This window comes from Zerene cesonia, chromosome 7 (genome assembly GCF_012273895.1).
Source record: "Zerene cesonia ecotype Mississippi chromosome 7, Zerene_cesonia_1.1, whole genome shotgun sequence".
In the NCBI taxonomy this organism is placed as follows: domain Eukaryota; kingdom Metazoa; phylum Arthropoda; class Insecta; order Lepidoptera; family Pieridae; genus Zerene; species Zerene cesonia.
This window is the reverse complement of record NC_052108.1, coordinates 3,051,766-3,076,000: the sequence shown is the minus strand read 5'-3', so window position 1 is coordinate 3,076,000 and position 24,235 is coordinate 3,051,766. Positions and strand designations below refer to the sequence as shown.

The following is a 24,235-nucleotide window of genomic DNA, read 5'->3' as shown; positions in this document are numbered from 1 at the left end:
CACTACCGTCGCTTGACCTGACGCTGTCAACTGAAGTCAACGAACTGTTGAACTTGGCGGTTCCAATTTGTGATAACTAGCTAAAGAACAAAATGCCTCCCAAAAAGCGCGACAAAGACAACGAAACAAACAAAAATACTAAAATAGATCACCTACAAGCAGACCATGAGCTATTTTTGCAAGCATTCGAAAGTAAGTGCTGTTTTGTGAGCTTTTTCATTGAGCTATGCTTAGCCTTAATTTGCACACAACAGAAGTTAACAAAACTGTTTTAAATTTCAGAGCCTACACAGATTTATAGATTTTTACGAACTCGTAACATGTTATCGGTACGTATTTTACTTACTCTCTCTGAAGTTACCATTATTCGAACTGATCTTGTTTATGAGGCAATGAATTACTTTTTCAGCCAATATTTCTAAATAGAACGCTATCGTATATGAAAAGAAGGATGTCTCGCAGTAATAAAAGTCGTGTAGGTTTTAAAGTAGATTCATTGTTAGAAAAAATTACCCAGAAGAAAAGCACTGACTTACAACCAAACAGCCTTGGGGGTTACATGACATTAACTTTCTTAGGATTTTATGACAAGAGCTTAGATGATTCAAGAGATTACCAAGTGAAAGTAGAAACGTTATTGTTAAAGATCTGTCATAAGAAAAGGAAAGAAAGTTCATCAGCCATTGTTGAAGTTTCAGTAAGTAAATTATAATACTCTAGAATTATTATTGAAAATTACTATTAATATGTATATATTTTTTTATTATAGTATTGTCTGTGTTTGTATCAGCTGATGTAACAAATCAACACACCAATAAATGCTTAAATTAATTTATTAAATTAATGAATTTTTAAACATTAGATCATTGTGATTAATTAATGATGAGTACATAATTTTTTTAATAATAAGTTTATGGACATATAAAACATTCTGTCATTGTAATGGAAACAGATAAAATTTTATGCTTATACATTCTAAATAAAACATTCCAACCTCCTTATCATCATTCCATTGTCTGTATTCAAATTATATATCAATATCAATACTCTTATTTAAGGTTGGCAGTTGTTCTGTGCCTCTCAATCCTTCATCTTCCGAGCCCCCTGCAATGGCATCCGCAGTCAGCATAGCGAGTGATACATTCAGTCCATCTCAGGGTCCAAACGTTAAGTCTTATATGCTCATGCTCAGAGTAACGGTAACTAAGTCAACAAGTCACACTAATGGAACAGCTAATACCACTGAAATAACCAATGGTGATAGTGATGGTAAGTATACTTGTATACCTTATCCTTTATCTAATAAAATAAATATTTGATTTTTTTTACTTCTTAACCCATATGTGTTCCTTGAAACATTTAATATAGGGGTATTTTTTACAAAAAGATGTTGAAGGAACTCAGTGATTATGAAAACAATGATGTATAGGAATCTTTAGAGCCCCATGCAACTAAAATAAGTTCTAAAACAAAGGCACAGGCTATTTTCTTTTGAGCAAGATGACCAGTTGGAGATATTGGTCTGATGATCAGAGGATATTTGATCTGCAGGACCTACATAATATTTTATGTAAAATCAAATGCACTAATTACTAACAGATAAATTATGATTTCAGAACCACTTACAAAGCGTATAAAGTCATCTGATATCAATTCAAGCCCCTCAGATAATAAATGGAGCAAGCTCTATGGAAGTGAATTGATTGTCTATGATAAACACAACAGATGCCTTCTTACAAATGGAGAATATGATTTGGTTTTGCATGATGCAACTCCTGGAGGCAGGAGTGCTACAATAGCTAGATCACCCCATAAGGCTTTAATGGCCCAGTGGGAAACAATACCTAACGTAAGTTGTATATATTGTGCTTATAAGTAATTTTACTTATAGTCATAGTACATATTAATGATATTTACTATATTTATAAGTCTGTTAAGAGGTTAATTTGCCACTATTTTAACCAATACTTTTTCATTCTGATCATTCACAATCCTCAGTTAAATATAAGTCACCCAAGTTATATATTATAGTGTTGAATTAGTTACAAACAAGGATTCAAATGCCACTGTAAATACAACAAAATTTTTATTCTATAATATTACAATCAAATCTGAACTCATGATAAAATTTTTAAAATATAAAGTAATTAAAATGTTCAAATGCCACAACCAAGTTTCATCACTAGGAAGTATTGTAAGGTATTACAGTATTAATTCCCAAACAACTCATATTGATTACAGGAAAATGAATTGCACTCAGAGACTAACCCATTTGACATATTCAAAGTTCGACCACTCTTAAAACTCAAATTAAGTTGGAGCCAAGAACCAACGAATGGACTTGTGAATAGACCAAAATTATACCAAGCTAATGAGACTAATGGAATTAAAAAGGAATCCAATGCAAGCAAAGATAGAATATCTACAAGTAAATGTGGTGCTAGTGACAATAAGACAAGTGAGTTAAACATTAACAATCATACAAAATTATTTGTTAGTATTTGAATGCTAAAGCATTAATGACAGAACTCAATGCATCCCCACAGTTCCAAATGTGTTAATGAGATTTTCCTTTAAATCCCAATGATCACCTGGGAGTATTGTAATAAAAAGTAGGCTAAGATACTTAGATAGCTGGAAAAACAAGCAGACAGATAAAAATTGTACATGTACCATGCATTTGATGCCATGTAAAAGTGTTTCTTTTTGTATTAAGAACAATTGTTCAAATTTTCTTTGTTGGTATATAGAAGAATCCTTTTCATTATCCTGAATACTAATCATAATTCTTAGCAGCCCTAATAATTCATAGGACCTAAATTTGGTATAACAATTGCATATTTGGGTTGGCTATGAAAATATTAAATAATAACTGTGTTATCTAAACAATCTTTAATGCTTAATCTACATCTCTCGTCATCTGAGTAATATCAGTTTTAAGATAATTATTGGTACTTAGTATTAATATTGATATCATTGGAATACAAATACAATATGTGGTGTAATTACTTGCAATGATATCATTTATTTATATTGCATTTCATTCACATTGTAAATAAATTTATATATTTCGATTTCCAGATGATAAAGTGAAATTGGAAACAAGTGAAGGCGAAACAAAGAGGCAACAGATCATCTACCAGTTCCTATATAACAACAATTCAAGACAACAGACCGAGGCGTGTGACGATTTACATTGTCCCTGGTGCTCACTGGATTGTGGGACTCTGTATTCGTTGTTGAAACACCTGAAATTGTGCCATTCAAGATTCAACTTTACATACTTTGTGAGTAATGCTGTTATTATTTAACATGGTTTTATAATGAGATTCTTACTAAGTGGATACTCTGAAATTATAGCAATTTTTTGTTCAAGCAATATACTATAAGCACTCACTATTTTTGTTAATTATTAGTGACGGTAAAATTGTTGACTACTATAAATAAAAAGTGAAATAGATTAAACACACTAAATTTAATGTACCAAGTTAGTTCCTTATTCATTTTATGACATACAATTACGCGGTACAAGCCATTTCATCAAAGGGCAAATTTAAGTTACGCCACGTCATGACTCATATCCTTACATATTATTCATAATATTAGTGTTTTAGCATAGACTAAGAATGATTATCTCAATTTTATCTCACATTGATTCTTATGATCGACTATTTCGACACAGCAAACATAATCTTCGGTAGTATAGTGGTCAGTATCCCCGCCTGTCACGCGGGAGACCGGGGTTCGATTCCCCGCCGGAGAGAACTCTTTTTTTTTTCATTTTAAATTGCTTATTGTATATTTCACAATTAAATTTTATTTAATCTTAATTTGCAATTCTTCAGGTATTTTTTTTTTCTTTTAGTGTGAACACTATACTATATTTAAATTTCGTATTAATTACTATTGTCATTTTTGCAATGGTTTAGTAATTATATGTTCATGCATTTAATAATTTTCTTGTAATTCATATTGTATTTAGAATAAAAAAAATATCTAAAATCGGGTTGTAAACTAATTTTTAATATTTCCCGTCTCTACAGCCAATCCCCGGCGGCGCGCGAATAGACGTATCAATAAACGAGCTCTACGACGGTTCCTACACGGGCTCCCCTCACGATCTCATCGCGTCCCAGGGCCGTTCGTCCGCGAGCGGGCCCCGCGCGGGCCCCACGCGCCGTGCCTCGCTCACACACCTGCTCATCTGGAGGCCCCGAGCGAGGAGACGCCAGACCAGACACAGCCTCGCTGAGTTCTTGGAGCTGGATGACAATGACTTGCTGGACGCGCAGCGGCCGTATATCACGGGGCATAATCGGTAATTGCTCGTTTGTTTGGAAGTTTGGAGTGGGTGTTTTGTTGTGGATAGATGAGCTAGCTCCAGTTTATTGCTTACTTATAAATTCAATGAATTAATGCATAATGTTTTTATACACTATTACGGGGTAAAGTAAAGGACGAAGCTTAGACTGTACCATAGAATGTTTAATTATAAATTGCATTTAATTCTATAACAAAGTATTAAAAATTTTAAGTCACATTACTGTTTTCCCGTTTTGAATGTTACGCAAACATTTTCATATAAAACCAGCTTTATATCATGTACATACCTTGAATTTTTGACTGACATTTTCCGTTTTCAATGCAGCCTATATCACCACACGATAACATGCCTGCCCGTGTACCCTAACGAGCTAGACATAGACTCGGAAAGCGAAACGGATCCACTATGGCTCCAGCAGAAGACCATGATGATGATAGACGAGTTCACGGACGTCAACGAGGGCGAGAAAGAGCTCATGAAGATGTGGAACTTGCATGTCATGAAATACAATTACGTGGGCGACTGTCAGATACCGCTCGCCTGCCAAATGTTCCTACAAATGAAGGGGAAGGAGCTCCTCGAAAAGAACCTGTACAGAAATTTCATACTCCACATGTGTTCATTGCACGACTTCGGGCTGATTAGCTCGGTGGCGTTGTACCAGACAGTTCAAATGCTCAACCAAATGCTCGCCGACAACGCGGAAGCCAAAGAGAAGATGAGGGAGTCGTTGAAAGCGCAACGAGAGCACTGGAACGCGGTGGGGAAGTATCAACAACCGGTGATCATTGAGCAGAAACCCCAAACCAACTCTGCCAAGTTGAACGTCGACGCTTCACCTTCAGTACGAAGAAAAACTTCGAACCTGCAGAATGCCAACAGGATGGCCAGCACCAGTTCCAACTTCAAGTCGGCCAGTCCGGCTCCCAACGGAGAGAGCAAACGGAAAATGTCCTCCGGAAGCATCCAGAGCAGGAAACGATCGTCGATATCGGAGAGGAAAAGTTCCGTATAGCGATAGCTCAGCCTTTGATCAAAGGACTGGCCCTCTTGAGGCTTTAGTGCATCTTCATACGATAATTTATTTCCAGTGATCTGTTTGTGATTAAAAAATGTTCATTGACACGGCGAAATTATAGATGCTTTTTATTGCCCGATTGTGTTATATTTAAGGAGTCCATTAAATGGATGGCAATAGTTAAGTTTGCTAAATTATACGTATTTTCTTATCTTTTCTCTTGATCGTGGATCTCTCGCTCCTTATTTCATTTGATACCTTGAAGCAATAATTATATTGTATTTTTATTTCACTTCGTCAGCGATGCATGGCTGTAAATAAAGTTAACAAGAAGGCATTTTTAAATCCATGGAAATTTATCCGCTCAAGTGAAATACAATTACAGATCCAGATTCAATAGACTGATCGAAGACTTGCATGAGATATTTTTAATGTATTTAGTTCTCAATTAGAGTCAATTTTACAGAAATAGATTAAGGCAAAGAAATGTTTGAAATTAGTTGAAGTTCTTAGGAAAATGGAGTAGATAATTTTGTGCGGTCGTAAAAAGTTTGAATATTGTAAATGTATGTCAGTGTTTAGGTGAATTGATTGTGATGCAGTTGCGTAGCTATATATAGGTCTACCAACGTTTTAGTGCAGTGACTAAAATTATATGTAAATTTTTTGAGTATGTATGCTGAATAATGTTAATGGCCTGATGGATGGAGCTTGTGTAGTGTTCTTAAACTCGCTTAAACTATGTGTCATGTTGGGTTATTGAAAATTATGAAAAATATAAAAATAACGCCAATTTGCGTTAAATTATGTATTGGATAAAAACTGAAATTCTATGAAATAGAATATTGATATACCAAATTTAAATTTATTATTATTGACGCAGAGTGTGTCTTTTTGTTGATATCACTATCGATTTTTAATTAATTTTTGTCGATTTTATGTATTTTGAAGGGAATTTATTACATTTCAGTTAACCGCCGAATATTTATAAATACAAACAAGGGATTTCTCCATAGAATTTTTCCATAGATATAAAATGTAAATAACTGTAGTATTATAATGAAATGATACAAGTTAATCTTGCCGATAATCTTATACTTATTTAGATAATGATTTATATATTATATTATAATGTACTTTTATATATATACTTAGCTATAGCTACGCACCTGTTGTGGTTGATAGTAAACAGTGCTCGAAATAAGAAACTAAACGTATTGAGAATTCTATCCTTATAAGTAGAAGTTATGAATTATGCGTTGATATAGTATGTGAGCGTGATTAAGTAAATTTGATCTTATTCCGTTGAATTTTTTAATCGATTATTTTCGCCCACGTGGTTGTTACAGACAGGCAACAAGCTGGTTTTGAAGTCATTAGGTTAATACTATATCAATGAATTCGAAATAAAAAGAACAAAGTATTTGTGAAGGAATAGATGCGTAAATTTATGAAAATTGTTATTAATGAGCTAAAATAGACGATGACGACTCTATAATTTCACCTAAACTATATTTAAACATTAAAGTTATATTTGTAGAGTTCAAACTTATGTGAATGTTCAAACAATAGTATTAAAATTGAGATGCAATTTGTCGTTGAAACCATTATATTATAAAATCAATCTTTGTTATTTACATTCATTTATATTTATAAGTCATAGTCTATTTTCAGCTTAGAATTTCCAGAAGTAAGTCCCCAAGTCATAACCACATTACGACAAGACTGCAATATTCATTGCCTTACAATTCTCAAAGATTCTGATATTAGCATAAGGTTTAATGATAACAGTTTACACTTTTACCCACATGAAGCGAACATAGGATTTGTATCCTAAGTATTGATTATTTTTTTTCCATCAATTTTGTTATTTTTTGTATTGTTCCATTATAAGTAATGTTCGATAATGATTTGTACTTATAAATGAAATATTAAATGATTATTTTGAACAAATCTTGTTTTTTTTTTAATACATGGGTAGACTAAAAACCATGCTGTATATCGCCCAAAAGGGTGAGCCAAATGCTAATATAGGATATAACTATACAAGTACTAGTAAATTTTGTATTGCGTGCATAAAAGCAAACTACCTTATGTTTTTTTGTGAGGGAGACACATAAGGCAATATTTGAATAAAAACTTACAATCGTGAATAAAAAATTAAAATTAGAATTGTCAAGTGACAGAAATAAAGTAAAAAATGAAAGCCATTTGACAAACTTACAAACTGAAATTTACTGTTTAAATATGTCACATTCGAAGAATGCTAATAAATTAACTGATAAGTGTATAATAGACACTCCGATTAATGATAGCATAGAAGGTGAAGGTAGGTTGAAATACTTTAATTCCAGTTACACTAAAGCTATACGCACAATTTAATTCGAATTTTGTATTTTCTAGATGAATCAATAGCTTGTAATGCATCAGAAAGCCGTACTTATGCGGGTATGTACACAGTCAATGTTATACTAAGCTTAAATGCAAAAAAATCCTGAATAAAATGTACTTGCAGTGACAGTATCGAAGAAATCTTCAAGCTCAGGCGAAGATGTGGCGCTATGCGCGGGCCAAAAGTCATTTATAAGCATCCATTCGACAGACCACCTTTGTCAAGTGGCCGACATCGATAATCCAGCAAATATAGAAGATTGTAATGTCGAAGTGTTAAGTTTGAATGAGGTATTTCCCTCAACTTCCGAAGAAAGCCTGTCAAATGATGAAGATGCCCCTGTACCTAGAAAGAAAAATAAAAACCGAGGAGCAATACAAAAATCGCAATCTGAAAGTACTGGCAAGTCTCCTTATGTGCCAACTAACAGTAAATCGTCAACTATGTCAGGGAGAGAAAAAGAGTCATTGGAAGCACAATCTTCAGTATACTCAGATTACAATATTCCGAAAAGTACTATGTATGTGATAGGCAGTAACCCTGGAGAACCTAAAATATCTTATCAAGATCCTCCTAAAAAAATATCTAAGACGGTTAGTTTTGTTTATATAAGATGAAAGAGTAAGTTTTAATAACGCTTTTTTGTATTGCTGAGTATGTACAATATATGTGAAATATGTACTTTCAAATATTTGCAGTATAAAATTATGTTCTATCTGAAATTGTAGATGAAGAAATTCCTACGCAACATTGACAAACATAAGAATGAACAAACTACGAAAAGCGGTGAAAAGGCAATCAGTAAACTAACAACGATGCGCGGAATCCTGAAAGATGGTAGATGCGGACCCGAATGCACTGGTGACTCTACAGCCCAAGATACGGATGACTATAGTAATATATTATGTATTTTTGACAGAATTTGTTAAATATGTTAGTTATATGCTGTCCCAATCCTTATAAACTAATAATTGCCCAAGAACCTGAGTATCTTTGCTTAGAGACATGAACCCTCAATTGCTTTTATGGGGAGCAGCTGTATAACTGCCGGCTCGTTTGCATAACTATAGATATATTAAGGACATGCTTAAAGTTAAATTTATTTGTCTTTCCAAAAATAATAGAGGTCACAACGTGAGTGCTGTCAAGCTAAAATGTCCATTTTATTTGCTCTCTTGACGCAATTTCAGCAGCGCCTTGCCTTTCCCGGCTCAAACATTTCAACTATTAATGACTAATATAGTTACCCTGTTTTTAAAATTGCTTGACACTTGGGAATGTTAATAGAGATTTATTTGAAGTGTCTCTACTATTATTATCGTACTATAAACATTATTTCCTTTGTTAAATAATTTAGTGGGTACTCAAGAAGAGTAATAATAATATCTATTAAAGTTAATAGTCTGGTTAAATAATATTAGAGATTTAATTTTATCCACACAGCTGAGGACATGTTGGCTTACCAAATGGAGTGTGGACAAAATCCAAATTATACGAAGCATGGCCCAGACAAAAACGTGTCTTTTAATACGCAAGTCGTGATTATTCACTTCACTGGCGATCTCTGCGTTGGACAGAGCATCGAAACTTTGAGCAAAGAAAAGGATCAACAAGCACGTAACTCTGAACTTAGAAAAACATATCTAACGAAGTATAATGAACTTTGGCCCACGCAAAAATAGTAGTCCTGCCTATCAGTTGCATGTAATATGTTTAATTTTATATTTATTTTGTACTATTGTATTATTAACGTCGCGTTTTGTCTACGTTTATTTATTCGACATTAACGAAACTGATAACTGTAATTATGTATTCTAAATTCAAATAAAGTTTTTATACCAAAATAACGCTTTTTTGTTCTCAATGAACGTATATAAAAATGGAATTACGAATTACATTTAGTAGGTAAAGCTTTTATAAAACCTATACTTAATAATTTCTTCAATTACATTGTTATTAAATGTTCTTTCGATAAAATTCTCATCTACAAATGAAACGACCACATACGAGAATAAATTTATTCCACAATAGCATCTATAACAGCGTCATTTAGAGCAAATTTTCCACAACACCAATTCCTTCACACGCTCGTACATGAAATACTTAGGAAAGTTGAGAGGTAACTGTTCCACCGTCCAATTGGAACGCGGATCCGTTTTGACCTTATCCAGTAAAGTTAGGAATGTTTCATAGCACGGTGCTACGGAGTCCATATGCTCTATGGTGAATACGTAGCGTTTCTCTAGCACAATGTACAATGTCTTTGGTGGATTTGTATTGAGCATCTTTTGTATCGTAGCCACGAACGCTGCTGTCACGTCATCATCGTATATTACTGAAATCGGAAAAATTCACATGTGAACTCCAAAAATAGCTCGGCAATTATATCTCTTATATGTGCGAGTAAGATAGCAATCGATAATCGCTAAAGTGCGAGTGAAATAGTATATGCTCAACATCATTTAAGCATTCGGATTCGCTTTGTTCGAATTACTATTGTCTATTAATATTCTTTGAAAATTAATATCTATTACAAAAATTAATTTTACTACATAAAGAAAAAATTATATTTCACTGTTATAATTGCATAGGACATGCTTTTATGGCATTTCATTAATTACATGGTCATCAATGTATTAATAACATATGAATTCAATTTCCTTTTTTTATTCTTATTTTTAAATATAATTTTTTGATATGATATGCCATTGTATTTTCAATAAATTATTCAACTTTTTATTTGAAATTAACGTAATTGGAACTTGGAAATTAACGTCTTACCATCTGCAGCAATTATAATATCAGTCTGTTGGATTTCTCTCAATAGAATCGAATTCCAATCTGTGTTCATAAAGTCCAATGGCAGCACTTTGAATTGTGATTTTATCAGCTTTTCATTACACTTTGCATTGATTTTAATAAGCTCCAATATGCCTCCTACATCTATATCTGGTATGAATAAAAATACAGGTAAAATTGTCAGAAAATTGCTATTATTCTTGTATGGAACTTTTTTTTATAGTGTAAGTCAAAGATGGTACATAAAAGTATTTTTGGGTATGTAAATTATTTGATGACAAAATCTGTAACTATTACACATAATCTATCCACAATACATGGATAGGCACACTTTATAAAATTTTGTCAAAATCTGTCCAATGGTTTTTGTGTGACTTATACATTAAAAAATGTTACTAACTATTGTTTTGGGATCCATCATACAAACATAATACAAAACACACAATACACAATCACAATTACTCTATTATTAAAATATATTTCGTAACGAAATAGTCTAGTTACTATTTTATTATATGAATTGGGTATAGATAATAAAATCTTTTACCAGTACACACAACTTTCTTTGCATATATAGCTGCAACAAAACTTGTGAGGCCTGTACCAGCACCCAGTTCTAAAACAGTTTTCCCCTTCAAGTCTCCACGAACACCCAAATGTATTAATAAATCGCCAAGTAGGAAAGCTCCTCGCCACACTTGCAAACCAACTAATGCTATCTTTGTTTTTGAACTATGCTCTGAAAATATTGATAAACTATTCACTGGATATGCCTGGAGTTTCACTAGCAAAAAAAAATAGATATAATTTTTCATGCAATATGGATATCCTTATGGGTTGATATTTGAATAAAAATCTTATCTTCAATCCTAGGTGGTTGGAAAAAATATAAGTTTAAATTGCAAGCAAATGGTTCACAATTAGACAACAGCAATCTCACAAATAAGTAAAAACAACATATTATTTTCACAATTACTCTAAAATTCTAGAATAAAATTATCAATAACGGAAATTAATTGCAAATAATGATTTTATAGAATGCATGTTAATTATTTTGGATTAATTTAAAATTGGAATATCACCCGGAAAAAACATGGTCATTTTTTTATAATGGACTTGCACAAGTTAAGCTGTTAACCATGGCTATTATATCAAATGTATGTAGTTTAAACAATAATATTACTTACCAATTTTAATAACTTCTTTATTTGGCCTCTGTAAGTCCAAATCATCATCTTCATCAACATTTACTTTACTTTTTCCCCTAGGTAGGAGGAAGGGAAACTGTGATATTATATCTACAATAAGATAGAATAAATTTTTATTATGTTTTTTACTTTTTCATTTTATTTTAACACTATGATAATTACATACTTCCAATTTTAGATGGTTTACATTCTGTTTTGTAATTATATTCATCGTAAATCTCTGAAACTACTGTCATCTCCGACATCTGAAATAAAGACATTGATTTTATATATGTAAATGTAAAGCACAAAGCAGTAGATAATAACCTTAATCTGTTAAACTTTTAAAGATTAAAAATGTATTTTAGTTACAATTGTCTACATATGAAATTGAATTGCAATTATTGATAATGTTTAATCAAAATATTTGATTTTAATAAATTAAGTACTACCGTAATTAATAATTTTAATACAAATATCATTCAAGTTCCATTTGAAGCGAGGAAGTAGAGTTAAAAATTGGATGAAGTCCAATTTTAAAATTCTAAAATAAATAGACTAGTTTAAGATTGAAGGCCAGTTCATGTGATGGATTACGACAAGCGTTTGGAATATCAAATATGTACTAAGGGTTGAAGGGGATTTAAGAAGATAATTAAAGACATCAAAATATAATATTTAATGAAAATAAGTTGCGTACCCACCATTATTAATTTTTCTCATTATTTGCATTCTCAGTTACATAAAACTTATCAGAGAGCTACACAGAACAAAAGCTTTGGTAAATATTAAATAATGCAAACTTGAAAAATGATAGTACTTAAAAACAAAATTTAATCAAAACAATTCAATTATTTCAGTTTGATTATTTGACATTGACATTGACATTGGTAATCGCATATTTTGATGTGCGTTTTTAATTTTGGTCACTTGAATAAAGCATGAAAGATTGATTGCATTAAAGTTAAATCTGCTACAACATTTTGTATATAAAAGTTGTATAATATAAACATAAAGCTTTTTATAAATACGTACAGAGGTTAAATCAACGAAACTTGCATCTGGAATTTTAAACTCAAACTCTATAAGTATTTTGTTACGCCAAATCGTAATAATAAAAATAAAAAACAGTAAATAACAAACATAAACAGTAATAATTTAATTGATAGTAATATAATCAAAATAAAAATTATTTATGTGTTGTTGGTTATACAACATTTATCATACATTCAATATAGATAGTTTGTTATCCATGGCTTTATAGTGACAAACAAAAATAAAAAAATAAGATCGACCAATCACAGCAAAACACACGATCGACGCTGCCACGTCGAGTGAGACAGTCGGTGCGGGTGTGAGAGAAGTGGCACTTTCGGCATTTTGTAGAGTTTCGTCTTCCGAGCAGAAGATTGTTGTAGCATTGGATACTTTGAATATTTAAATATGAGAATTGTTTTATCATTTTTGGCGATAGCCCTTTTGGGCTCCGCGATCGGAGACGAAATTCCAACTGAAGACAATGTCCTTGTTCTAACAAAACCCCTTTTCGATGATATTATTACCAAGACAGAATTTATTTTGGTGGAATTCTGTGAGTATTTTTTAAATTTATTGTGATATTGTAAATATAATCTTGTAACATGTATTTCTTATTTAAAAACACTAATGCATTGTCTTGATTGTCGGCATGCCGGGCGGCATTCTATTTCTACGTATATGTCTACGTCACAGATGCACCATGGTGCGGCCACTGCAAATCACTCGCGCCGGAGTACGCCAAAGCAGCTACAAAGTTGGCTGAAGAAGACTCCCCAATCAAACTCGCCAAAGTCGATGCCACGCAAGAACAAGACCTGGCCGAAAATTACAAAGTTAGGGGATACCCAACCCTTATTTTCTTCAAGAACGGCAGCCCTATTGATTATACCGGTAAGTTTTTATCAATGTTATAGTTGTGACTCTTAATCTTGATGGTTGTTTAAAGGTCTAATAGCCAGAAAATTATTTGTTTTATAAATATCCATTTGCAATGGCTGTTAATATATGATTATAAACATGTGACTACATTTAATGGATCATGTGAATAAATAGATTTAAAACGTAAATGATTTTGAAATTAAAAGTTTATTGCATCATTTAAAACTCATTTTCAAGTTTCCTTAATAACTTTTCATAACAGGTGGCCGTCAAGCTGATGACATCATCGCTTGGTTGAAGAAGAAGACTGGACCTCCAGCTGCCACAGTTGCATCAGCTGAACAGGCTAAAGAGCTGATTGCCGCCAACCCCGTAATTGTATTTGGTTTCTTCCCTGACCAAACTACACTGAAGGCTGTTACTTTTGTAAATACTGCTGGTTTGGTTGATGACCAAGTATTCGCTCTTGTTTCTGATGAGAAGATCATTGAAGAGCTTGAAGCTAAACCAGAAGATGTTGTCCTGTACAAGAATGTAAGTAATATCAATGTATTATTTTAACTTTGTGATAAGAATTTGCAAAAAAAAATAATAATTATTTCTTTAATATATTTAAAGGGAAAATTTTCAAATAACATGGCAATTTAATAAGAATAAAACACATTAAAAGATAGTATCAACCGGTTTCCTAATTTGAATATAAATTTTGTTCGAAATGCACATGTTTTTATCTGTAATGATAAATGTGAAACTTTTAGGTTGATTATGACCCCAACGGTCATGTAAATTATCTTTGTTAATATTTTCTCAATTCTACTATTTTTATCTTGAGACAGTTTGTATGTGGACTAATTTAATTACATATAAGTGCAATTATAAAATGAAATTGATTGGGTGATTGATTTTAGGGGACTTATATATTTTAATGAATAACTTTATTATTAGATTAAATCTACCACACCATTTAAAACTGCCTTAGGAACTAAATGATAACTTACTATGACAAAATAATATGAATTTATTATTGGAATTGTAGAATATGTTACCATAATTTCAATAAAACTAAAGAGTAATGCCAGTTGAGAAAAAAAAATTCTAGCCATTTCTAAATCACCATATAAAGAATTTTATTATGTAAATGAGCTATTAATGTAAATAAATTAAATATCTTTTATTAGTAAAATATTTTTTAACCGGAAATAATTAATTATAAAAAATTGGTTTTAAAAAGAGTTTTCACATAATGTTCTTTCTTAGAGCAAATTATAGATTACTTTAAAGTTTATAGACTTGCAACAGTTATTAAAGGACTAAACTTTTTTGTACAGTTCGAAGAACCAAGCGTCAAGTTTGAAGGCGAAGAGTTCACAGAGGACATCTTCAAGAACTGGGTGTTTGTACAAAGCATGCCCACCGTTGTCGAGTTCTCCCACGAGACCGCTTCCAAGATCTTCGGCGGACAGATTAAATACCACCTCCTGTTGTTCCTTTCCAAGGTGAGTTGTTAAAAATGCACAAAATCGTTTTTTATCATTAGTATTTTAAAGAAGAAGTAATTTCTAATTATTACGAAAAATAATTTCTTGAGTATAAAAATGAAAAATGGCTTAAAAAAACCAATTATACAATAGTAAGGGTAATGATTTAAAAGCTTAAGTAATAATTATTATAATAACGATATTTCAAGTCTTGTGCAAACAGGACGAGGGCGCGAGCGGCGATTTACATATATTTTATAGTATCTATATTCAGCGGCAGACGATATTAATATTCATTTATGTTTATTATAATCTGTGCTCCATCCTATCACAAAACATTTTACGGCGCATTAAACAGGTCACGACGATGTTCACGAATTGTGAAAGTAACTAGTGGTGTGCAAAAAATAACCCACTTCTTAACTTAGTTATAGCATTTATTAATCGGCTCAGTAGGATATTTAATTTTGGTTATTATATTAGGCTTAGGCGATAGTGTTTTCGTCAATCAAAGTTTATAAAGCAGTATCGCATAATTATTCTGTTAAATTATTCTTAAACCACCCCAATAAAATGTGGTTAAGAATTGTTTTAACCCCAGTAAGGCGTTCATAAACAACCTTAGAGTACAATTTCCACAGCTCAACCGGTTTCTTGAACTTATTAAATTTTCAATTTGCATTAAAACTGTCTTTAACATGTTACAAATAACATTTTCATTGAAGTTTTGAAATGACAATATTTTCTGATAAAAAAAAAAACAACAATGCGTTCTATTCGACGTCTGTTTATTCAATTACAAATACGATTATAGTTCATCCTTTGTCACGCATTGGTAATTAAATCATTAACGGTACGCGTAGTGGGAACAAAAAATGACCGGACATAGACTTGCAGCTAGGAAAGTAACCGAGTGACTAACTGCAAATAAGACTCTCGTCTTGTCACACCGGCTTTCGATTATGCTCTTTGATGCTTATTGGGGCATAGCTCTCAGGATTTGTGAAAGTTGATCACTTTTTTGCGTGACTTCATGAAATATCATGAGTCATTTATATATTGAAAATATCTGTTAAATTCGTGAATAATCTAATCTAATTTAATCTAACAATGATATAGGGGTTTTTTTTATAAATATGTGGAATTTTATTTATAATTTTTACAAAATAAAAGTAGTTGTCGATTATTATTATTTTTTCGTTTTTAGAAATGAATTTAATAAATAAACCACATAATTAAAACTGCCATTACTTTTTTATACGCATTTAATAAAATTTAATATTCCTCACGACCATTGGGTCGTTGAACTATACAGATCATTGCCCTCGACGCAACCTAATGGGTAAACAATCTTCGATATTTTTTACTAGTGGGTCCGTTATTTTGTTGAATTATATTAGAGCGGAGGTGATCATGTCACCAAAATAATGTTAAAAAAGCAATAATACGATACGAAAATAATGATAACAGAATATAAAATGGATGTTTGTTATTCATAGATTTATCGCTTACACGCAATTTGCATCCGGACTTTTCACGGATTTGTCTCGCAGATATTATCATGTGGAAACATAATTATTTGTATGGGAAATCGTGTAAGTCGTGTCGAATGTCGCGAGTCAATATCATATCACCGTATCGAAATGGCTCTTTAGTTACACTAAATATATTTACACAAATCAGAGATTAAAAAATCTTGTATATATCAGTTATTTCAACCGACTTCAAAAAAATAAGTTAGTCCATTCAACCGTATTTTTTGTGTTTGTAACCTCGTAACTTTTTCTGGGTGAACCGATTTTTATGATTCCTTTTTTGATTCTCGTGCCTACCATGGTCTAGTTCTGACAATTTGGAAGCAGTTTTCTATTTTATTTAAATAAAGTTTAAGTAATTTCTACTAAAATTTACGTACGATTTTCTATCGCGATGAATTTCGACATCATTTTCTTTCTATAAACAACTAGAATAACAATCGCATGTTAAAAGGTCTTTAATAATGTCCGAGCGGCGTGGTATTAAACATTCATGATGAAATTGACACCATATTTCGTGGCAGAAATGTGCAAACTCTACTCTATGTATCTATAGAAAAACTGCTAGGCAGAGTTTTGCTTCGGACAATTTTTGAGCGTTATGTGTGTATACTTAATTATTTCACGTGATGTATGACATAAAAAATATCGCGATACGTGAAAGGGACTTACTAAAATGCATAGAAAAGACATTTCAATGTGTCTTCATCTACAGATAAATTTAGATTATAATATAGAGTTATAAAGATTATTTATTTTTTGGTTTAAGAAAAATGGTGATTTCGAGAAATACCTAGAAGTCCTGAAGCCCGTCGCCAAGACTTACCGCGAGAAGATCATGACCGTGGCTATTGACACCGATGAAGACGACCACCAGAGGTACTAAAATTTTTTAATGTAATATTCCTATAATCGTTATTTCGGACGCCTTTTAAGACGTTCTTTTGTTGGATATATACATTATTGGACATTATAGAAAAAACGATCGCCAGCGGTACTTTGTCAGTTTAATTATTTCCTGTGATAAAAGCATTAAAATTAGGTTTCTATTATGTGGCGGTAAGGATATTTTTAGAACAGAAAATAAAGACCTGAATTGTCTTAGTGGTTATATTAATGAAATCGTATAGATATACATATCATATTGATACTTGTATTTCAAGAAATTTATGTTTAAATTTTTAATTTTATAGCATTGAAATGAGTTGCAATGAAATGAATGTAACTGATAATTTTTATATTTGATTTAATTTTTTTATTATTTTTGTATGTCACATCATTGCATAATACAATGAGTTAAGCATTTTTTTTTAATTAAACAAAGACCTAAGTTCAAATGTATAATTTTACCCACAGAATATTAGAGTTCTTCGGCATGAAGAAGGATGAGGTGCCCTCGGCGCGATTGATCGCATTGGAACAAGACATGGCCAAGTACAAGCCGGCCACTAACGAGCTCACCGCCAACGCTATTGAGGTGAGTCACATCGGTAATTGCACAGCTGTTTCAGAGAGACTAAAGGTCTTAACTTTCAATAAGCTTATATTATGTACGACAACGTAATGCGGCTGGCCGTATCTGAATGAAATTTTGTGAAAAAGATAGATTACATTCGGGAATAGGCCGATACTAGCAAAGCCTGAGAGAGAGAACTGAAGTTTGTTATAAAAACTAATCTAATGCTGTGTGCATAATTCAATGCTACACTATTACAAATGTAAATAATCTAAACAATTAAATCGCAATAAGTTATAGAAATAAAGATTCGAGAAATATGACGTTTTAATAAAACGATAAATTATAAGCTGTGTCGTTTAATTTCGCCACAGTGACGCTTAACAGTTTGAAAACAACTTATTGCGATTTCCACGGTCTTATCACAAGTGTAAAATCAATTGCATAGGCGTATTGGTACAATGCGAAAACATATTTGACGATAATAAGTACTTACTTGAAGAATTTGCCATTAAAATACACGTTTTTTGAAATGAAAATAAAAATGCGTAGGCGCAGGCGCAGGCGAATATACATGATCTCTAACTACATAATTATGTTATATTATTAATGTTGAATTAGAATACTGTTTGATGAATGAATAAAGTTGATTACAATGTCAGATCGGATACGAGGAGGATGGTTATTAAAAATAAATTTACTCATCATGAACTATAATTGCCTAACGTTATATATTTGATCTTCATATTACATCATTATAATATTAGTAGATAAGAAACTGGAGCCTATAAAGACGTTAAAGACGTATAAGTGTCGTGTCTTTTAAAATATTATTTTATTTCTTTCTTTTTACCCGCGGCTTCGCACGCGTTTAATGCGGAGTAGTTAGTAGATGTCATTATACATTCCTCTTAAAACAATATATCTTTAAAAAATTAAACCCCCATCAAAATCGGTTGCGTAATTTTGAGTATCTAAGCATACAGACACATAGAAATTGTTTTATACCATAAGTGTAGTGATTAAAAAAAATACATCGTCAAAAATGTATTTAAATTCTTTTTGCTACAATCTCGTGATATTAGGAGAATCGTATCATAAGGTTTTCCCTTAAAAATTATATTAACGACTATAAGTACACAAAGCGAACGCGACACGAATCGTATATCGCGGCGGACGTTGATAACGCTGTATTCGTTACTAATTGTAATATTATGTCACTAAGGCGCTGATTTTATCTACATTGTTCTCTGAGTATTTATATCGATATTGTATTGTTACATTATGCGTTATCTCGTTACCCGTACAGCTGCGACATTAACCTTTGTATGGCATAGAATACCGCGCCACGTGGTCTCAACTCTCATCGGTATAATTTTAAATATAATACACGTTATAATTTAATCGATGATATTACGCTATTTATTAAGGTGTAAAATGAAAAAGCCAAAAGTATCAATAATTATACAAATGTAAATAAGAATGCCAGCTATGGATGTATATGCATCATCTTATTCATAGCAGAACATTTAAAATATAAATTATCATTGCATCTTTTTTGAGGCTTTTGTGTGTTTTTTTTTTTGATACCGTTTTTACCTATAACCCACCGTCCCATATTCACATAAAAATCATCGTCACATAAAAAATAACGTATGCATACGTTTTTATCAAAAAAAGATATAAAAAATCCAATAATTAATAAAAAATCCCATCATCAGGAATTCGTGCAATCGTTCTTCGCGGGCACTCTGAAACAGCACCTCCTCAGCGAGGACCTGCCGGAGGACTGGTCGGCGAAGCCCGTCAAGGTGCTGGTCGCCAGCAACTTCGACGAGGTCGTCTTTGACAGCAACAAGAAGGTCCTCGTCGAGTTCTATGCTCCATGGTGAGTAGAGATTCGTTTTTTGTTTTTCTTTTTTTTTCTCCTTTTTTTTCTTTTTTTTTTTTAGAAGCCAGGTCGTTGGCAAAGCAACGAGGCCTTTGTATTGGGTATCTGATTAGATGATTATAGTTATTTCGATTAAAGTGTACAGGTTTTATTTGGTGTTCCATGTACATATTTTAGATAATTTGTAATTTCCACAATATTTTTACGTTTGTTTAACTGTTACTTTAACTGATATTTTTAGTGAATTATAGAGAAAGGGTTTTCTATATCTCGTCTATATGTAATAATTGCTTCTAAAACTCCTTTAAAAAAAATAGGCTTCCTTTACTTATTTGTATGATCAGAGGAGAAATTTAATTCTTTCGTAATAAATACGTTATTTATCGACTCGGTGACATTACATATACCGCGTAACAAAAGCGGTATTAACAAAGCAAACATTGCGTAAATTTATTGTCATTGTCACACGTATGATGTAATGTAATTTGTTCAAGTGTTGAAAGAATACTAATAATAAAGTGAATCGATTTTGAATACGTGTAATTAATTATTGTATTGATTAAATTTGGTTACTATTTACTGAAACGGCGATATAGTTATTCATTATTAGATACACCTTTTTTTTACACACCTTTTTTTCGTTCTTAGATTGATTAAATAGGTGTTTTCATAGAATTGTCGCGAAACTCCATCCAGGAAATACTCGTGAAACTCCTCTCTCTCCCTCTCTCTCTATCTCTCTCTCTCCCTCTCTCTCTCTTTCTCTCTCATGCTTCCTTTGCTCTCTCTCATGCTTTCTCTTGCTCTCTCGCTCATGCTTTCTCTTGCTCTCTCTATCTCTCTCATGCTTTCTCTTGTTCTCTCTCTCTTTCTCTTCTCAAGAGTATATCCATCCCTTAAAAACGTGAAAATAGAAAACAGGTAAAAAAACACATTTAATAACGAAAATGCTCAACAGGTGCGGCCACTGCAAGCAGCTGGTGCCGATCTACGACAAGCTGGGAGAGCACTTCGAGAAGGACGACGACGTCGTGATCGCCAAGATAGACGCCACCGCCAACGAGCTGGAGCACACCAAGATCACGTCATTCCCCACTATCAAGCTCTACACTAAGGACAATCAGGTATTGTGCTTTATAATCATATGCATCGCCATCAAAGGAAATTCCCTATTAAGGTTAATGAGATGTTGCATCGAGGTATAATCCTATATATCTCTTTCTCTCTCTCTGTCTAGCCTCTTAACTATCTGCAGACATCAAATTTAAATTTTTTTTGAATATACAATTAAATTATACAAATCTTACTGATTATGCTGACAGTAGGACTGATTATACTGTCGCTACTGATTATACTGAACCAATAATGCTACTGATTTTAATTATTTTTCATGCCGATACTACGATTCATTATAATCATTACTGTGATCTAACTAGACATATTTATTTTACTACTCGCACGGATATTTACTATATTCTATCAAATAACTGAATGAAAATGAATAACTGGTTTATATTTAAATAAAAAAAAAAAAATTCATAGCATTTTTTTATATATTTTTTTACAATGGATGGACTCAATTGGATACATTTAAATTAATACCGAATTAATGTTATCAGGTGAAAGACTACAACGGCGAGCGAACACTCGCCGCCATGACCAAGTTCGTTGAGACTGACGGTGAGGGAGCAGAGCCCACTCCATCTGTGGTGAGTTTATTTTATATTATTTATGTTTAATGAATATATCTGAGTTTTAAAATAAGAGTAGGAACTCATTTAACTATCATTTGCATAGGCAAATACAAACAGGCAGAGAATAAAACACAACATAATTTTAGAAGTCATCCTTTTATTACATTTTGAAAATTCGTCAAAATAAACAACACCGATTTCAATTTAATTTACTATTTGTGACAACTTGTGATACCTAATTTATTAGAATATTTTAATTACTTAATGTTGCGAATATGTAACAAATATAAATCGCTTCTTCTTGATTACAGTCGGAGGAAGATGAAGACGACGAATCGGCGCCCAGAGACGAATTATAAGCTGTCATCAAGCTCCCGCTCTTTTGAGACTTCCATAGATTATATTGTACTGTATAGATTATAATTATTATGAATTAACACTTAACATGTGCATTTTGTAAGCTAGGCTGTTAATTTTTATATTGTGTTGAGGTTGTACTTCATTTCGTTACGTTTAATGTCGTTGGACACAAACAATTTTTATAACAGATTAATAAGGGCCCCACTCTATTCTCAGTGGCCGCATTGTCTATGATATTCTTTTTCCATTAATACTCTATCCTAAAGTTTGATCCGTTTAGGATGAACAATTTTCTCAGTAATTTATTCGGTAAAGCATAATTTATTACATAATCAGCAGCATTAGATTATGTATGTGTGTATATTTATAATTTCTGTATCATAATGGAATTTTTTTACATTCCTAAGTACAAAGTTGAGTTACAGCGAACAAGCGGTACGTCGCTTTTAATTCTATTTTTGTTATATTTTGTATATCAACGTTTTATTTCATCACAAGGGACATTCGGTTAAGTAAAATGGTTTTGTGCCAAATTGGCATTTATTTTTATATAAAATACATAGATCAAAGGTGCTTTGAAGAAAAATTAAGATCGTGTTTGTCGAGTTCGGTTGTTAAATGTAAATATTTAATTTGAATCAAATCCGCATTGTTGTCATTATTGTGGATACAGAAATTGATAAATAAAAAATATTAAATGATGTCCGTTTTTCATTTACCTTTTCAAATGTAATAATAATCTATAAGGTAACCGTGAACAAAGTTTTAATTAAAGACGGTATAGTAAGTTTTAATTAAAGTCAGGGTATACCAATACCACAGTAAAATACAGAGAAAGCAATGAAAGATTTGTAATCGGAACATTTGACGTTTTAATTTTTTTTACTGCAGATCGCAGATGCGTGCGCTTATAGCGGGAGAGAGGGAGGGTCCATACTATACACTAGTCATCTTTATTATAATATATGGCGATAAACTGAGCAGTGAGGTGCTAGTGGAAATTTGCAAAGGGAGAAAAATAAAACAATAAATTCGCACATTTCATTTATTTACTTACATACAACGATTAAAACATAAAATAACTCTTTTAAATTATTAACATTAAGCTTGTTCCATGTTTAATTATCACATTAACCATACAAGTGAGTCGAATGGAATGGTTTCGAATTATAAAACGTAGGCGTTAATTTAATTAAAAATAACCATTGGCTTGATAAAGATCAGGCGTTTATAATACGATATTATCGTACGAGCAATAACTTCACATATGAATAGTTTAGGCTGTATACACATCAGTTCCATTTTGTGAAATAATGCGAAGTGTTTGTTCTGAAATTATTCGTTTTCCTTTAGGATTCTGATAGTTGATATTACCACAAGTCTTGTGAAGATTTAATCGTTTAAATGAAGACCAAGTATTTGTGTAACATAGAAAACAATTTAATATCCTACTCAAATTATAAGCAAGTTTGCAAGAATAGATGGATGTATGTTTGCAAGTTTGTAACACAAAAACAGGTGCTGGGTTTTGTAAGAAATTGAGTACAAAGATAAAAGCGTATTACAATCTCAATAAGTAGGTACATATGCCATTTTTTACCACGCGAGTGAAGCCGCGATCTCCAGCGAGTACACCACATGTCTACATGACGCTAGTAACACTCAACCTAATGACATTTTCTTATTTAATAAATAATTTCTTGCTCAGATGTTTTTTCTTTCAGCTCAAAGTTATAAAGCCAATGATAAAACATTACATATATATAGATTTAATAATAATTAATTTCATACACATGGAAACTATGATTTTATAATTAAGTTTTTAAAATGCATTATCAAACGATAATTATAGTTAAATATGAATCAAAAGAAACCCATGATAATAAAAAGTATACTTGTATTACAATAAACGGTCGATTATTCACAAAAATGCTGCACTTTCAAATACCTTTACATATAAAAACAATACAATATTATCACATATATTTTCGTGTACGTCCACACAAAGGCAAAATGTTCAGTTGTGAACTGAAGTTAGTGAGAAATTTTTGTGTCTAGTCGAATGGCCATAGACAAAAATTGTATGAAGCTGAAAAATTCTACAATATACCTACCTATACTAAGTGCAAGGCTATAATGGTAAGCTATTACTTATGAGTCGGCAAGCATGTCGAGAACTTGTAA

At 32.0% G+C, this 24,235-nt stretch overlaps 4 protein-coding genes and 1 non-coding gene across 5 annotated transcripts; 4 read left to right on the top strand and 1 right to left on the bottom strand.

Moving 5' to 3' along the window:
- Positions 1 to 28: 28 nt before the first annotated feature.
- Positions 29 to 7,295, top strand: LOC119840884 (polycomb protein suz12-B). Its single transcript, XM_038367661.1, has 9 exons — positions 29 to 192; positions 283 to 329; positions 410 to 697; positions 1,059 to 1,269; positions 1,617 to 1,849; positions 2,242 to 2,458; positions 3,082 to 3,287; positions 4,044 to 4,318; positions 4,649 to 7,295. Exons 1-9 carry the CDS (start codon positions 93 to 95, stop codon positions 5,337 to 5,339), a joined length of 2,268 nt encoding a protein of 755 aa, XP_038223589.1. The 5' UTR covers positions 29 to 92; the 3' UTR covers positions 5,340 to 7,295.
- Positions 3,692 to 3,763, top strand: Trnad-guc. The gene has a single exon. It is a non-coding gene; the product is annotated as a tRNA-Asp (tRNA).
- A 294-nt stretch (positions 7,296 to 7,589) lies between the features above and the next one.
- LOC119828201 lies at positions 7,590 to 9,536 on the top strand. Its single transcript, XM_038350302.1, has 5 exons — positions 7,590 to 7,671; positions 7,746 to 7,790; positions 7,858 to 8,327; positions 8,463 to 8,628; positions 9,178 to 9,536. Exons 1-5 carry the CDS (start codon positions 7,590 to 7,592, stop codon positions 9,414 to 9,416), a joined length of 1,002 nt encoding a protein of 333 aa, XP_038206230.1. The 3' UTR covers positions 9,417 to 9,536.
- Positions 9,537 to 9,738: 202 nt separating this feature from the next.
- On the bottom strand, positions 9,739 to 12,581 carry LOC119840790 (methyltransferase-like protein 22). Its single transcript, XM_038367532.1, has 6 exons — positions 12,425 to 12,581; positions 11,908 to 11,986; positions 11,721 to 11,831; positions 11,081 to 11,272; positions 10,516 to 10,683; positions 9,739 to 10,069 (listed from the first exon to the last, which is right to left on the bottom strand). Exons 1-6 carry the CDS (start codon positions 12,425 to 12,427, stop codon positions 9,780 to 9,782), a joined length of 843 nt encoding a protein of 280 aa, XP_038223460.1. The 5' UTR covers positions 12,428 to 12,581; the 3' UTR covers positions 9,739 to 9,779.
- A 457-nt stretch (positions 12,582 to 13,038) lies between these two features.
- On the top strand, positions 13,039 to 22,752 carry LOC119840789 (protein disulfide-isomerase). The gene is made up of 10 exons (XM_038367531.1): positions 13,039 to 13,311; positions 13,452 to 13,649; positions 13,900 to 14,171; positions 14,966 to 15,133; positions 17,420 to 17,529; positions 18,007 to 18,127; positions 19,828 to 19,994; positions 20,956 to 21,121; positions 21,617 to 21,706; positions 22,003 to 22,752. The coding sequence occupies exons 1-10, from the start codon at positions 13,164 to 13,166 to the stop codon at positions 22,048 to 22,050; spliced, it is 1,488 nt and encodes a 495-aa protein (XP_038223459.1). The 5' UTR covers positions 13,039 to 13,163; the 3' UTR covers positions 22,051 to 22,752.
- The last annotated feature ends 1,483 nt before the right edge of the window (positions 22,753 to 24,235 follow it).